Source organism: Ips typographus, linkage group LG9, assembly GCF_016097725.1.
Source record: "Ips typographus isolate SLU linkage group LG9, UJ_Ityp_2.0, whole genome shotgun sequence".
Lineage (NCBI taxonomy): Eukaryota > Metazoa > Arthropoda > Insecta > Coleoptera > Curculionidae > Ips > Ips typographus.
This window is the reverse complement of record NC_138430.1, coordinates 5,895,917-5,911,242: the sequence shown is the minus strand read 5'-3', so window position 1 is coordinate 5,911,242 and position 15,326 is coordinate 5,895,917. Positions and strand designations below refer to the sequence as shown.

Below are 15,326 nucleotides of genomic sequence, written 5' to 3'. Positions count from 1 at the left end.
TTTTTTAGATAATAATTTCAATTTAATTAGGTTACAGTTGGAATTCTCCACGCATTTTTATATGATTTTTAAAGAGTTGCTTTGAGTTTATAGAAAAATACAGAAATTATAGTTCTAGAAGAAGAAAAGGCATCCGATAAATGCCATATCCAGTTCGTAGCAGAACAAAAACATTCCTCAAAGGATACTAAACCCAAACCGTGAGGTCTGATCCGGCAAAGAATCCGAAACTTCTTCATTTCGGAGCCGGAGCAATGGCGGTGCCCGGCCACGCCCATCTAGTGAATGCCGCTCGCAGTTGGCGGTAAAAAAGCTCGAGAGGTGGTGCTTGTGTTATTCCACGTGGTAAATTCCCACGTGCCGGTATATCTGACGGTAGGCAAACTCCTCCTTTTGAAGAGAAAAACGATTCGGAAGCGCTCGTGAAGATACGAACGGATCGGAGGCAGCATCCCTAGGTTTGGTCCAGTTGATGGCTCAAAAGTAAATACCGAGGTGCACAGAATTGTTTATTTTTTGCGGAAGATCGAGTGGTGACGGACGCCCGCGTGATATATTGTGATCGGTGGTCGGACCCCCCACTTGTCGTTCACAAAATATTCACAACATCGTTGTGATCGGTACAAGCATGACCACGATTTTGGGCAACAGAATGAACGAATCCGCGATAAGGATAGCCATTTTTGTGTATTGTTTTTCGGGATTTTTGGTGATGTGCGCGTTTGCCAACGGTGGTACCGACACCAACTTAGGTCCTTCCAGAAACAAAAACAGGGGAAAAGGTTCCATGTGGTGGTATGTTAAAATTGTTTCCATTTTTTCACGCAAACTAGAAAAGTTTCTGACCTACGCGACTGTTGAACTCACTCGACAATGAGCGCCTTTATTTACTTTTACGTACGACATAATTTACACAAATGAGTAGAACGTAAAGTAAATAAGAACCAACCTTAACAAATGTATTATGTGATGTTTTATCAGTTGTTTATACACCCGTAAAATGCAAATTTTTTTTAATGGTTTCTGCTTTGTTTTAGTTATTTATTACTTTTAGCAACACACAATATCAATATCATGATTTTCAATTTTAGTTTAAATTTGCACTAAGCATGTCATTAATTAATTGATTGAAATACTGAAACTAGGTTTCTGGCTGTCTATTGTGTTTTCTTATAATTAAAAGCTGTTTTAGTTTTAAATTCTGCAGCAAAATATAATACAAATCTAAATTTTATGAATTTGAAGAAAGGTCTTTTTACTGCACATGTATTTGTATTAAAGCAAAATGAAAAAACCACATTTGATAAAAAAAATTCTCTTTTATTTGACCAAAAATTGTGTAAAAACTATTTTTAAGGTCGTTCAATGTTTTTTAGAATACTCGAGATTTGAAACATTTTCTGGTTTGTAACTTTTTCAAAAAAAAGAACAATAAGCTTCGTTAAGATTCATTAATTTTATTAAAAAAGTCAAATCAGCTTAGAATAAATTTTTTCTTAACTTGACTTGACAAAATCTTAAAAATGAATATTCGATAATTTGTGTGAAAAGAACACTCTGTTTTGTGTAGATCTCTAAAGAAAGTTAACACTGGACTGCTTCATACTTTTGAATTACAAAAGTTTCAAGAATTAATAATAAAACGTAAACTTTCTGCGTTTATTATGTTTACAACAATTTTCCAAACCGGGAGACCGTTTGTTGTAAATCAGCAACTTAATAAGATCTCTTCTGTTGTACTTACTAATTCATAAATATAAGTGCAGATGTCGCCAGGTGGTGCACACCACTCACTGTGTGAGTATTCAATTTATACTTTATTAATCATTTTGTTGGTTTTGAGTTCTATAGAAAAAAAGTTAACTATCAGTAAATAATAGCTATTTATGTAACCAGTTACGAAAAGATCGATTTTGTGTAACGAATGAATGTTTGTAGGGCGAGCGCAGCGAGGTCCTACAATTTGAATGAGTTACACAATAAGACATTTTCGAAACGTGTTGCATACATAATTTTTTCTAATTTTGATCAAAAAGCGGTAAAAACCATCTTTTAAAGTGATTTAACACAAATATTCACTTGCATAGCACCTTGTATAAACAGTGACAACGACATGTTATGATGGAAGTAACTAGTTACGAAAAGTAAAACGTTTTGTCACTCTAATCAGTTTTGAAAAGTGTCACTTTATATGCCAAAATTAGAAAAAAACTTGTTTCCTGTAACTAACCTAGCCTTAACTTTCATAAAAACGTCTAAAGTGAGTATTACGGTACTCGTCGAAGCCTTCCGTGTCTTTTATTGTATTTTCTGGGGTTTGGACCTCTTTTACAACCTAATATTGTCGAATATTATCACCCCTTTGATGCAAGTGAACTTAACTTTATTATTAAGGTAGAAAGGTAAAACTTGCGACTGTGGTTAAAAAAAAAACACATCCCAGCAACAGGTGGTCTAGACGTTTCAAACGAATTGCTAGAATTACATTATAACTAGAGGTAATCTCTTACTGTTGGTACCATTACCAACATTCTTCTACATGCGCAGCTAGTCTTAAATACCGTCTTTTCGTACCGCAGGAGGTAACAAATCACTTATAAAAGGAAACTCGCATAAATTAGTCCGATATTCAAGCATCGAATGGCAAAAAAAAGCCTTAAATAGACACCGGGGGAATCGTGTATCTACTATACCTTGGGCACGGACGACAGAAGGCAAAATAGAGATAATGTGTTAAAATTTATCACAGTCGAGTTACAATGCATTTTCTCATGCATAGTCAGGAAATTGTTCTGCCAAAGACGAAAGAAATATGGGTTTTACCGTAAATGCGACAAGAATATGCGGATATGCTTTTACGAGCCTGCACTTGGAAACAGAACGCGCTGAAATACCACCGGTTTTTGTTTGGAGAGACGAACAGAGAAATGCTCAAACGATTATCCGGCTTTCCTTTTAATTCTTCGGTTCGAGTGTGATAATCTTTAATTGCAGGCCTAGAAAAACACACTGAAGAGACCGTCAAAGAAGAAACGTCGATTCAGCTTATGCGTTCGAGTTGTTGACATTTTAAACATAGTGCTGTTGTTTATGTTCAATTAAACGGCATTGTGATGAAAATGTCGCCAACTTTAACCAACAATCAGCATCGTTTGGAGAACCGAGAAGAAGCCTAGTAGTGTATGATTTGGATGCTTTAAACTAGCAGAAATAATGTTTTTGAATAAATTTAGTGGACAGTTTGTGAAAATATTCTGTAATCGAATGAACACTCGAAGAAAGAGCTATAAGAAGAGTGGAGATCACTCCTAAATCACCACGGTAACCAGTCAGCATGTCCGCGTCCGATCTAGTTGAAATTTATATACGTGCCGGTCGTAAACCACGCCGAAGAAGTGTAGCTTTTTCCGAGATGATCTCGAATTTATCTCAGTGAGAAAACTGAAAAAATATGCTGGTTTTAACACTATCAGAATCTTAATTGCGAAAAGACAATCTGAATGTTACGGAGCCAGAATGAGAAAGTAAGAGGCGACGCGTGAGAACCATGCCATGCGAGGATCACTTTGTATTGGGAGAGTTTTCGTCTTATTGGTACCACCTCAAGTTTTGGTTTGTTAAACTTCTCAACGTCCCTGAAGGCATTTATTAAGCCTAGAATTCCTTAATACCGTTGAACCCAAATTAGAGTGTTAATTCAATATTTGTACGGTGGGGTGTGTCGTAAGGGTTGTAAGGTATATACAGGGTCTGATCGCAAAAACTCTCTAATATCGGGTCATAAGTTAAATCTTTTATCTGAAATTCTTGTTGAAGAGTTATTTTACTGGACCAACAAAAAATGCGGCATTACTACTGTATAAGTGGAAACCGAGATTTTCTGAATTGTTTTCGAGATACCGCCTCATTTTATACCTTTATTTTTGTTGGACGGGCGTATTTTTAATTCGAGCTTTCACCATTAATTATATAAAAATATCTCGGTCCCCGCGTAATCATTGCTATTATTATTAATAACAACCATATAAATACCGCTCTCGTGGAAAAGGTAATTGACATATGAAGTCTCAATATTTATACGTCGAGCCGCTCTTAAACACTAAACCACGCTCTATTGATTTTTCAAATACCCGCACGATAAGTTTGTTGTTTGCCATGGGTAGATTCTGTTTGCCGCCGGTAAATATAATAGCACTCTTGTTTGCCGACAATTCTCACTTTTGTTAGTCAGTTTTTAGCTATTTTTATTAGTTTTGGTTAGTGGAATAGATAAAGATTTTCCGAAGAAGGGTGCAGTCCTTGTTTGCTCGGGATGAACATCGCGTTTTATTCGGTTCTATCTATAGTTTCGATGACAGATATTGATAAACTTTCCTTAAGAATGCTCACTTGTTTGAGAAAGGGTGTCAGAATTAAACCGATAAAAATGAAGATAGTAAACGTGAAGTTTCTACTAATTACGTTATGGAAATTTTAAGGTCTAAAAATCCAAACCTAAAATGAATTTCCTGTGTTGTAATGAAAAGTTATGAAACTATATTATCTAAACCAGCTTGATTTCTAAACACTCTCTACTCTGTTATTTTTCCACCTGACAGTCTCGTCTTTTCCTTTCTAAATCAAGCTTCTTAATTTAACCCACAGTCTTTTCTATCTAATTAACGAAATCATTCTTGTCAATGGTAAGGTTCCTACAAAAAAAAAACAGTTATTTATCTACTTCTAGCATGATAATGAATCATTAAATATCTCATTTTCAGTTACGTAATGAGTGTTTTTATCACACTAGTACGATAATACTTCCCACTAGTGACTATAAAATTGCTCATACCACACTAGTAATGGAAATAACTGTTATGGTACTAGCGGTTGTTTGTTAGCAAATCTTTAAATACATTTTGACACTTGTCAGTTTTCCCTGCAGAAAAAGGAAGCTTTTTTGAAGAAGAAAACGTATAGAAAATGGAAGAAAGCGACGATAATTACATTCCTAAGGATATCCTTACGGAAGCGGAAGAAGCAGGGATGCAGATTTTGCCAGAAAATTTCCGAAAAGCTTACACGACAAGGAGTTCAAAATGTTTGAGTCTTGGATGAATTTACGAAAGATAAAAATCATGATTATTATAAAAGTCATGATTATTATCATCCTGAAGATGAGATTTACTCAAATCTCCCTCACCTCCTAGTTGCATGATAATATCGTCATAACTGGCATCAGATTCACCCTGACCATTCATTCTAATATTCTAGTAAATAAAGAAAATTTAAATAAATAAGCTTGAATAAAAATTCTATTATAGGGATGCCAAGTTATTTTAAAGGTAAATAACTAAACCTATCTAACTTACTTTCTACCTAAAAATCCTGCTTCTAAATATATCATTGAAACTACAAATATCTTTAATACAAAAAATTACAAACTACTTACAACTAATACTCTTCGTCAAAGAGTCCAAATTGTCCAAAATAAACCGTCAGCTGACCAATCTTCTTCTTTTCCGTTGAGGTGGATTTTTAACTGCAAAGGCTGTATCTCGGTAACAGCCGGGAGGCCTCCTCGGTTATCGATTTAACCACTTCTGGAATAGGTCCTCTATCACAATCAGCTCCATGTCATAACGTGGACTAGACGGTACAATTGCTGGTAGCACTCGGTATTACACTCAGTAACTTCCGTTCCGGAAGGAAACAGCTTTCTAAGATCCCCTGATCTTCAATAGTCTGATTTTTGCTCGAATTTTTTAGAAAACTGACTTTCCCCAGCTCTCATTAAAAGTCTCTCTTGACAATCAACAACCAAAAACAAAAAAACCTTTTTTCCCACCTTCTACCTCCATGTACCACCTTTTTCACCTCCTTTGAAGTTTATCAAGTAATACTGTTAATTTTCTTAATAACTACATACAATCCTACTAAAACTAACTATAATGGTAAACACTTGACATCCCTACAAAAATGTACCTTTTCTATAAATTAAATAAATAAATTTTCTTTATTTTCTTGAAAAAAAAATCCTTATTTTCAAGACAGTATCGATGATAATGTTCTATTGGCTTATTTTTACATTTGCAAAAAAAAAAAACCAATACAAACCAAAGAAGTCCAAGACATTAGCACGACATGAAATAGAGAACCAAGTGAACAAATATAAGGGTTAATGTGATATGGGAGCGTCTGGTTCCAATGAACCAATGAATCTTACAATTAATGAATTTTTCTTTAATTTCAATATCAATGTGAATTCTGCTTGTAATAGTAATAAATAAATAGAATACTACTTTAAATATGAACACTAGTGTGTTATTTGATAGTTTACTGCTCTAAAATGCCATTAAATGTCAGACATTTAAGTATATTGTGACTTAATCTAACATACATTTTCAGGGGAATAGCGAAAGCGGGTGAACCCAACAACATTTCGCCCACCCAACCCGGTGTTTTGTACATGGATCCATCGGTTCACGGTACTTTGAGACGTAAACAGCGTCGTTTGGCAAGAGAAAATTCCGGATTGTTAGAAGCGATTGCTAGAGGTGCCAATATGGCGATCAACGAGTGCCAGTACCAGTTCAGAAATCAACGATGGAATTGCAGCACCAAGAACTTTTCGAAAGGCAAAAACTTGTTTGGGAAAATCGTAGAGAAAGGTATGTGGATTAAATAATCAATTTAAAGGGGTTGAGTTCGATTAAGATCTTTGATGGGGCTACAAATTTATTTGACGTGTTTATCGGTAAAAAATCGGAGCGTTTTCGTAAAGAAGCTTAACTGAAAGTGACACGTGGAGGATTTGGAAGGCTTTTAAAGATTGGTTGGGTTTACGCTGATTAGTTAACGTAGCTGGTGGAACCCGAAATCGGGGTTGGATTACAACAAATTAAAGATCTATTAGAAGGAACGGATCGGGTAAAAGAACAAATAACAGAACCGATTTAGTTGATCGGATTAAAAAGATATGGGTTTCTGATAAGACTCTCAGTTTCAAAAGGATTAAATAGCAGTCATCAGTGGCGTAGCCCAAAATAAACAGTTCCATCATTAGCATTTCAAGGTGTAAAATTGGAGAGACGCCACTGGATTACGAAATTTAAGTCTAATTCAACAATTTCGGTACCACTTATAAATAGACTCGATTAAATTCCGTCGTTCGAATTATTTTAATTAACTCCCTGACAAATTGATGTGCTCGGACAGGCCATCCGAAATAAATCCGGGACGTCGCTAATAGGCCCAAATTTGAATAACATGTCAGCTATTTAGGACCATTTAAGTATCGAAGATAACGTTAATTGTTTATTTATTGAATTGGAACGAATAATTGATGAGGTGCCAATCCGAGTCTATTAGTCGAGACAAAAATTGCCAACACCCTGTATAATAACGATGAGAGGCAACGCGCCGCCGTCGATTCGATATTTTATATGATTTACGAGCGCCGATAAATGTCGATAACGAAAAAATTGAAATAGTATCGATAGCGGACATATTTCTGCACGCGACATGGCATTCCGGACTGTTAACATTGCCATAAACAACGCGGATCATACGGACCTGTCAAATGAGCACAGTTGTGAGTTTATTATGCCATATCGGCCGTGTCTTACAGGTTTTTTCAGAACGGGGAATTCATCACTTTTATTTTGTTCCTGTTCGAGTTTTTCGATCAAGATACACGTGCGATTGCCATACCCTCAATAATCATGGTACTCACCATGGTACTTAGGTTGTGATTGATAACAATATAAATTTTCAATAAACATCAAGTTTGACAATTGCTCTGCTTACTCCAGAGGTAATAGCACATGTCACTATAGAATATGGTAAAGAAATTTTAGAATTATTCACACCTGTCTAGAAATACGATTAATATTAACCTAAAAAGAACCAACACTGCCAGCACAATTCAAGAGAAAGAAATTTCCTAGTAATAATGTATACCTCGCACTTTTATTGTTGCCCGTTCCACTTTAATATCACCCATGATGGTTTTACTGCTCGTAATGGACAATAGTTCAAGTCATTTGTACGCCATTGATCACCTTAACAGATTTACAACATTTCGAGCCCCCGTTTCTCGATTAGACAAAGAGAACAGAAGCTTGAACTTGTCACATTAGCTACACTGTTGTCAATTTACAACCGTCTATAAAGTAATAATTCTTTTTTGGATAACCACACTGCCTGTTCGAAGAAGCCCTCAAGGTTGATTTTTTCTTTGTTTTTATACACTGCTCTCAGACAAATTGGCATGTCCACTGAATAATAATAGGGCACGAAACCCCGTCATCGAAAATGACAAATTAAGAATGGACAATTCAAATCCTGTTCTTTTGTATCCGTGCCCTTCGAGTATATCCGGACATCAAAAAAATCCCTTTTATTTAAATTAGTTTAGGGCACTTGGAAACATCAAAGGGTGGCACGCCATACCACGTCTCGAATATAAATGAGAATCATCAAATCATAATAATTCAGCTTTTGAGTGAAGAGCACTCAACATTGCATATCTCTTTTTAATTACGTGTTCAACCCTACTAAAGGATTTCTTAGTCACATGGTATAGTTATTGGTGATTGATTGAAATTAACTGATTTACATTCAGGTCGTTCTCTAGCTAATGTCCCTGTGGATCGCATAATTACTTTTAGATCGCTCATCAAGCTAAATACACGTCCAATGAAAAGGAATTACGCCCAATTCAATGAATGGGGTCTTTTTAGACATGTGTGACAGCCTCAAAAAGAATCAATGAATGTGTGGTGTACGAGTATTTGTAACGTAAAACCGGGGAGGCAGAACCGAAAACATTTTTCGGTAAAAGATTTCGGGAACGTTAAGGATGACTCCCCGGGGAATAATTGGGCCCTTCGATGTCTGGCAGTTTGGAAATGAAATGCGAGCGTTTTTGTCCTCCTCAGTTCATTCAAGTTGATTTTTTTCCTCATTTTCGGGGTGTATTAAGGTGTGGCCAGCTCAGCTGGCCTGTTTAGATCCGTTATATGATTGTTAGCTGAACTAATCACGCAAGGAAATTGTCCTAACGTGTCATTAATGGTAACAGCACCATATACAAGAAACACTTTAGAAGTAACATATAATAAGAGATCCGGCCCTGTGAGATATATTCACTACGGAGTAAGCCACCAAAGAAGAAATTCCGAACAGGAGACCCCGCTGTGAGGGGCCCACGCGCACCTTAGTGTCAGCTCATTGGGGCCCCATTAGTGGCCCATTTATTATTTTTGTTTATAGACCTTTCAATACCTCGGAGTGTCTCGCCGAACTAAGAAAAAAAATCAACAAGAAAATCCCGAAAGGTCGAAAGATAGTTTGTTATTCGCCACCACCTGCGTTGGAGAGGTCTCCACCAGGTCCTGGTAAAGACGTTTAAAATTCAATGACATAGTGAAGAAAAACACGCCCATTAACACCGCGTTTATGTAGTAATAACGTCGGATTTATACCGGGGGGCCTGACAAGTTCATAAAATGTCGCTGCTGCCTGTTTTATTTTGCATGACAATGTGCACTCAGTTGAAGATGAGTTTGGAATGGTTTTGGCCTTCAGATTGTCTAATATTTCTGTTTTTGTTGCAGGTTGTCCAGAGACGGCCTTCATCTATGCTATCACAAGTGCAGCAGTGACCCATTCCATAGCTCGAGCATGTTCAGAAGGTACCATCGAAACATGTTATTGCGAGAAACACTATCGACGTCGTCAGGTTTATCACAATGGTAATCCAGACACGGTTGCAAATTTTGAATGGGGAGGATGTTCGGATAATCTCAAATATGGCCTCGATTTGGGGAGAGATTTTGTCGACACTGGAGAACGTGGCAAAACCCTTAGGGAGAAGATCAACTTGCACAACAACGAAGCTGGACGATGGGTAAGTTAATTACTTGATCAGAATACGGGAAAAGGCTTTTACCAACAAAGATTTGCTTTCCATATAAGCTGCAAGCATTTTACCTTTTTTGCTATTCGGATCGTACGTGCTTACGATCGTAATTATGCTATACATGCAAAATCATTGCACAAATACGTTGCCCTGAAAAAACTTTTATAGTCTCTTCGGTTCGGTTTGGTTTTCGATTAACGATTATGGCCGCCAAACTAATAGTACCTACTAAATAAAATTACGTGTTCTAGCACATAATACAATAAAGCAAAAACATGTATTTTAGGATTTTACTCGTTGCTTAAGCTACAATATTTGCTGTACAAACCTACAAGCCGATGGCCCTATGCCAATCCCAATTTGCCGGTCAATTATTTTCTTACGAGTGCTTACAGTGCGGATAGATTTACGAGAAATATTTTCAGAGGCAAATTCCGGTTTATTTTCATTCATTAAAATATAAACGACGAAAATATTCTTGGTGATGCAATATACAGTGTCCAGGATAAGCAGGGCCACTATGGGAATCTTGAAATAGGTTAGAGATACAGATTTGGTTAAATGGGAGAAAAGTTGCATAATAAAAAGACATTTAGAAATTTTTTTTTTTGGTTTTTGAGATTTTCAAAAAATGAATTTTTTGATTTTACGTTTCATTTTTTTGTGACGTTAATATTGGATCTAGGTCAAAACTAATGACACTTCTCCACAGCACCTTCTAAAGCTGTTTTAAGTAGTATTATCAGTTTTTCATTCCGGCGTTTCGTCTTTGCAGAAACATCATCATCATTTTATTTTTGGGATAAAAAAAAACTTATTTTTAAGTTGAAATTAATAATAACCGTCTAAATAACCTGAATTCGGAATAAAGTGGGCTTTCAGAATCTGATATTAAAAAACAATAACTGCATTTAAAAAAATGAGTGGAACCATCATTGATGATGGTTCCACAAAGACAAAACGTCAGAAAAATACTAATAATGCCACTTTAAAGAGCTTTAAAAGTTGCTGTGGAGAAGTGTTATTAGTTTTGGTCTAAGTCCAATATCAACATCGCAAAAAAATAAAATATAAAATCAAAAATTAACTTTTTTTCAAAATATCTCAAAAACTGAAAAAATATGACGTTTTCTAAATGTCCCGACCGATCTCCATAGTGGCCCTTTTTATCATGGACACACTGTATAGAAACACATAAGTCGTAAGCAAATTTCAGCAGTAAAGACTAAAATTACATTTCTGGACATCGCTAAACCATCACCAGGACTAGAGTAGCATTCCTTCTCGTACTTTGAAAATTCAAACTGGACAGTTTCAAAGAATTATAGTAACAGTTTGACGTGGGTCACACAAGCACGTAAAATTAATATGCAACTTACGTAGACCGTAATGCGCTATAAGATTGGACCGCGGACAAACCACCCGTCGGGTACCTACAGATGTCTCTGAACGGGTACCCGCTGTGAAAACACCGTGTTACGTCGGTAATGTGACAAAAAGAACATGCGTTTCCTTGTCGCTCCTTTTAATACTCAGTCACTCGGGGACAAATCTGTTGGTAATGACGGACTTTTTTTATTTTTACCGAGAACATTATTGGTTTTTTTTTTCTGCCGATGATGTGATTTCTCGTTAATTTAGAGCGCATTAAAGATTGTAAGTTTCTGAGAGAGTACGGTAACTCAAACATGTTTTTTTTAAATTAATTTTAGTATTGGTAACTTAATAAAATTAATGGAACATGTTGATGAAAATGAGACGTCTTAAAAAGCACTCAAGCAGCAAAAGACGATTATCTTAACCGGTGTGTGTTAATAAACCAAAATTAGCTGGTTGTAAGTCAGCGACTATCGCGGAATTAATTGGTCTTGATTAAATCCCGGTACGGTATCTCTGAGGCTCATTAACCATATCGAAATCAAAGGTCTACGTATACTCAATATCTCGACCGCAAATGTTTTGGTATTATTTGTAAACCACCTGTGTTTAATTAGCCAAAGTGAAGCTGGTAGATTATGGGGAGTAGATCAAAAGTAATGCGCGCTCTAACTATTAAATTTAATGACTACCCGAAGCTGCTTGTACAGCTGGATAAGTGATTTATCCAGAAAACTTTACTGCTCCAGATAACGTTAAGTACTCGTCTTTGTTTCGAACAGTGATTTATCACCACTTCCAAGTGTATATTTAACTAGTTTGGTGATCGAAAAAAAAAAACGCTAATTAAACGAACTAGTGCGGATCGCAATTAACAACAACCATCTGAGATCTGAAGGAATAATAAACACATCACTCGGGTCGTGTTTTAATAAAAGGGGGCCCATCCGAGGCTTATATGGCCCGGAGCAAATGTCACTTTATTAGTAATGGTCGCTCTGAACGAGTTAATATGCATTTTAATGCAGTGCCCAGTTTTTCGGACCACACACCACACACACTTTTTCCTACGTCACACGTATAGAAAAAATTGGTGTATTATTATGATTAGCAAAAGTTCAACTTGACATTTTAATTGCAGCTCGCGTTTCTCCTCTAATTGACTGTTGATATCTCTCTCAAATTATCTTTGTTTAGGTTAAAGGTACCTACGATCTCAGTGTAAATAGCTATTTACGCATAGTTTTCCCCTACGTAATGAACCTCTTTACGCACAGCTGTAAAAAAAGCGCACAGTTTTAAGATCAGCCACAAACTATCGCTCTAATGCTGGGAAAAATTGATTTTGTTTACATTTCTTCCTTTATCAGAGTATATTAGATGGAGATCATCGCGTAATGCATTGTTCATACAGTTTTAAGTAACTACCACTTCGTCTAGAATATTATCTGCAATAGCAAACACATCAAGTAATATTACTGAATATTTTCTCTTTATTCATGTCACCATAAATAGTTATTTTAAGAACAACACTAATAATTAATTAAGTAACATGATTTGTGAATTTTTTAAAATTTAAAAACGTTATTATTTTTTTCTTTAGTGGCATAATATTTATGATTAGTACAAATTTGATGTCGATACGTTGAAAATATACTTTTTTAATGAAAAGTTACTCTGAATTATATGAATTCCGAAAATAGGACTATAAGTATAATACGTCACACGTGCTCTAAGACATTTTACGCACTCATGGAATGACATGCACCATCGTACGTATCACATCCATATCGTGCGTAAAATGCTTTTTACAGCACTAGTTACGTAATATACTATTTCATCTCCTGTTTGCGAATAATGTCAAATGTGCATATTTGCGTAAATTCCAGCGCAGTGGGTAGTTGAAAAAAAAGCAGCAACTTGAAAGTTTCTATATTGAAATTTACTGTGAATAACAGCTTGTTTCTTACCAAATATCTGCACCACATTATTAAATATTTTAACAGAAAATTGTATATTTAATTTTGTTTCAGCATGTCCAGTCACAATTGCGTCAAGAATGCAAATGTCACGGAATGTCGGGATCATGCACCACGAGAACGTGCTGGATGAAACTATCCAGTTTTCGAGTAATTGGTGATTTGCTTAAAGACCGATACGATGGTGCTACCCACGTGACCGCCCACAATTCTGCCACTTTGAAAACCAATGTTGCCAACAGGTATATAGTCTACTTTTTTAAACAAAATCAACAAATCTTTATGAACATTTTTTTGTTGTTGCAGAACACCGAAAAACTCTCAAATGCTCGGAAGCATCATGACCAACAGTATCAGCACGAGACGAATCAAACGAAAAAACAAAGGAAAGTACAGTTTCCAACTGAAACCGTACAATTCCGAATTTAAACCGCCCGGACCTAAGGACTTGGTGTACTACGAATTGTCCCCTGGATTTTGTGATCGGAACCCCGGACTAGGAATTCAAGGTAGTCTTCTGCTAAGGGCTTATTGTATGATTGGAAATTTGACAGTAACTGTTTGTTTCAGGTACTTATGGTCGTCAATGCAACGAAACGTCCGAAGGAGTGGACAATTGCGCCATTATGTGTTGCGGACGAGGCTACAGAAGTCAGGAGGTGATTGTAAAAGAACGATGCAATTGCACGTTTCATTGGTGCTGTGAAGTGAAATGTGATACGTGCACGTCAAAGAAAAAAATTCACACGTGCGTTTAGACCTTCACGTTTTTGCCTATTTCATCTTGACCAGTATTACTACGTCGGAATTATTTAGTTTAGAAAGACTGATTCGACTTACTTCAAAGGTATTTTTTTGTACAGATCTATTTATTTTGATACAGCCCTACGGATACGTATCTCTAAATTTGTGTATATATTTAAAAAATTGTGAGTAAACTCAAATTCATTTCGAGCAGCCAGTGATATAATATTATATTTTACCTAGGTTAGTTATTTTAACTTATTTCTAATTTATTGTCTGTTGTATATAAAAATCGAAAAATCAGCAGTAGCATCTCACGACTTGTCCGTAACGGTCCACTTTATAGTATAGTATTTTATTTATTTTTTTTTCATAATCTAAAACGTGTAATTTGCTTGAAGTTCAACCATCATGTGCCAATGACAATATAATTCGTAGCCTCGAGGCGTCCTATAACATTTTGTGAAAATTGTATGTGTGCGTGTGTCTATGAAAGGAAAAAGTGAATTGTAAATAGTGATTAAGTTGAAGGTAGTGTGTATCATTGTAGATAGTAATTTTATTTTGCCTCTAATTTATAATAGTTCTTACACACCTGTATATTGACTCTGAAATGCACTGTAAAAAAATTGATATTAAACAATAAAGTTTTAGTCACTCATAACTTGAATTTTTTATTCATTATTATTAGTGGTGCAGACAATCCGTGTATATAGCAAACTACGTACTGGAACGTGGTAAGTAAAACTTTTTTGATTAAATTAAAGACAAAATTGTAGTCAACCAACAAAATACAATAAAATTTTTGTTCAAAAGTGAATGCAATATTATTTGTAATAAAAAAATTATCTATTTGACTGTCATTATAGTTTTTCTGACAGTTTTTGTAGTCGGCATTTCCACAATGATTTTAGAGACATCTGGCAAATTTTACAAAATTTTTGGAAGGTTTAGATCAACTGAAAATTTTAAGAGAGTTTTTTATACTGTTTAGAAGCCTCTGACAAATTTATAAAATTTCTTGGAAAAATTAGCTACAACACTTGTAGGGCTCTCTGACAATTTTAAGGATATTTTTAGAGGCTTTTGTCACTTGTAATTCTAGTGACATAACGCAATTTGAAAAAAAAAATTGATTTTGAAGAATTTAGGACACTTTTTGAAGCCTTTAATAATTTTTGGAATGTTTTTAGCAGTATTTAAAAGCATCTGTCATTTCTAAAATAATTCAATAATTCTAGACCCCTATAGCAATTAAAAAAAAAATTTAAAGGGTTGAATAGATTTAGAGGTCTGACAATTTTTGGAAAATTTTCAGTAGT

General features: G+C 35.5%; 1 protein-coding gene across 1 annotated transcript; it reads left to right on the top strand.

Moving 5' to 3' along the window:
• Positions 1–329: 329 nt before the first annotated feature.
• On the top strand, positions 330–14,668 carry wg (Wnt family member 1 wingless). The gene is made up of 6 exons (XM_081986086.1): positions 330–795; positions 6,388–6,650; positions 9,600–9,892; positions 13,315–13,502; positions 13,567–13,769; positions 13,831–14,668. Exons 1-6 carry the CDS (start codon positions 629–631, stop codon positions 14,016–14,018), a joined length of 1,302 nt encoding a protein of 433 aa, XP_081842212.1. The 5' UTR covers positions 330–628; the 3' UTR covers positions 14,019–14,668.
• Positions 14,669–15,326: the final 658 nt, after the last annotated feature.

Coding starts and splice junctions, on each gene's coding strand:
- wg (XM_081986086.1), top strand. CDS start 629: ATGACCACGATTTTGGGCAACAGAATGAACGAATCCGCGATAAGGATA. Junction 9,893..13,314: donor ACAACGAAGCTGGACGATGG/GTAAGTTAATTA, acceptor ATTTTGTTTCAG/CATGTCCAGTCACAATTGCG. Junction 13,770..13,830: donor CCCCGGACTAGGAATTCAAG/GTAGTCTTCTGC, acceptor TGTTTGTTTCAG/GTACTTATGGTCGTCAATGC.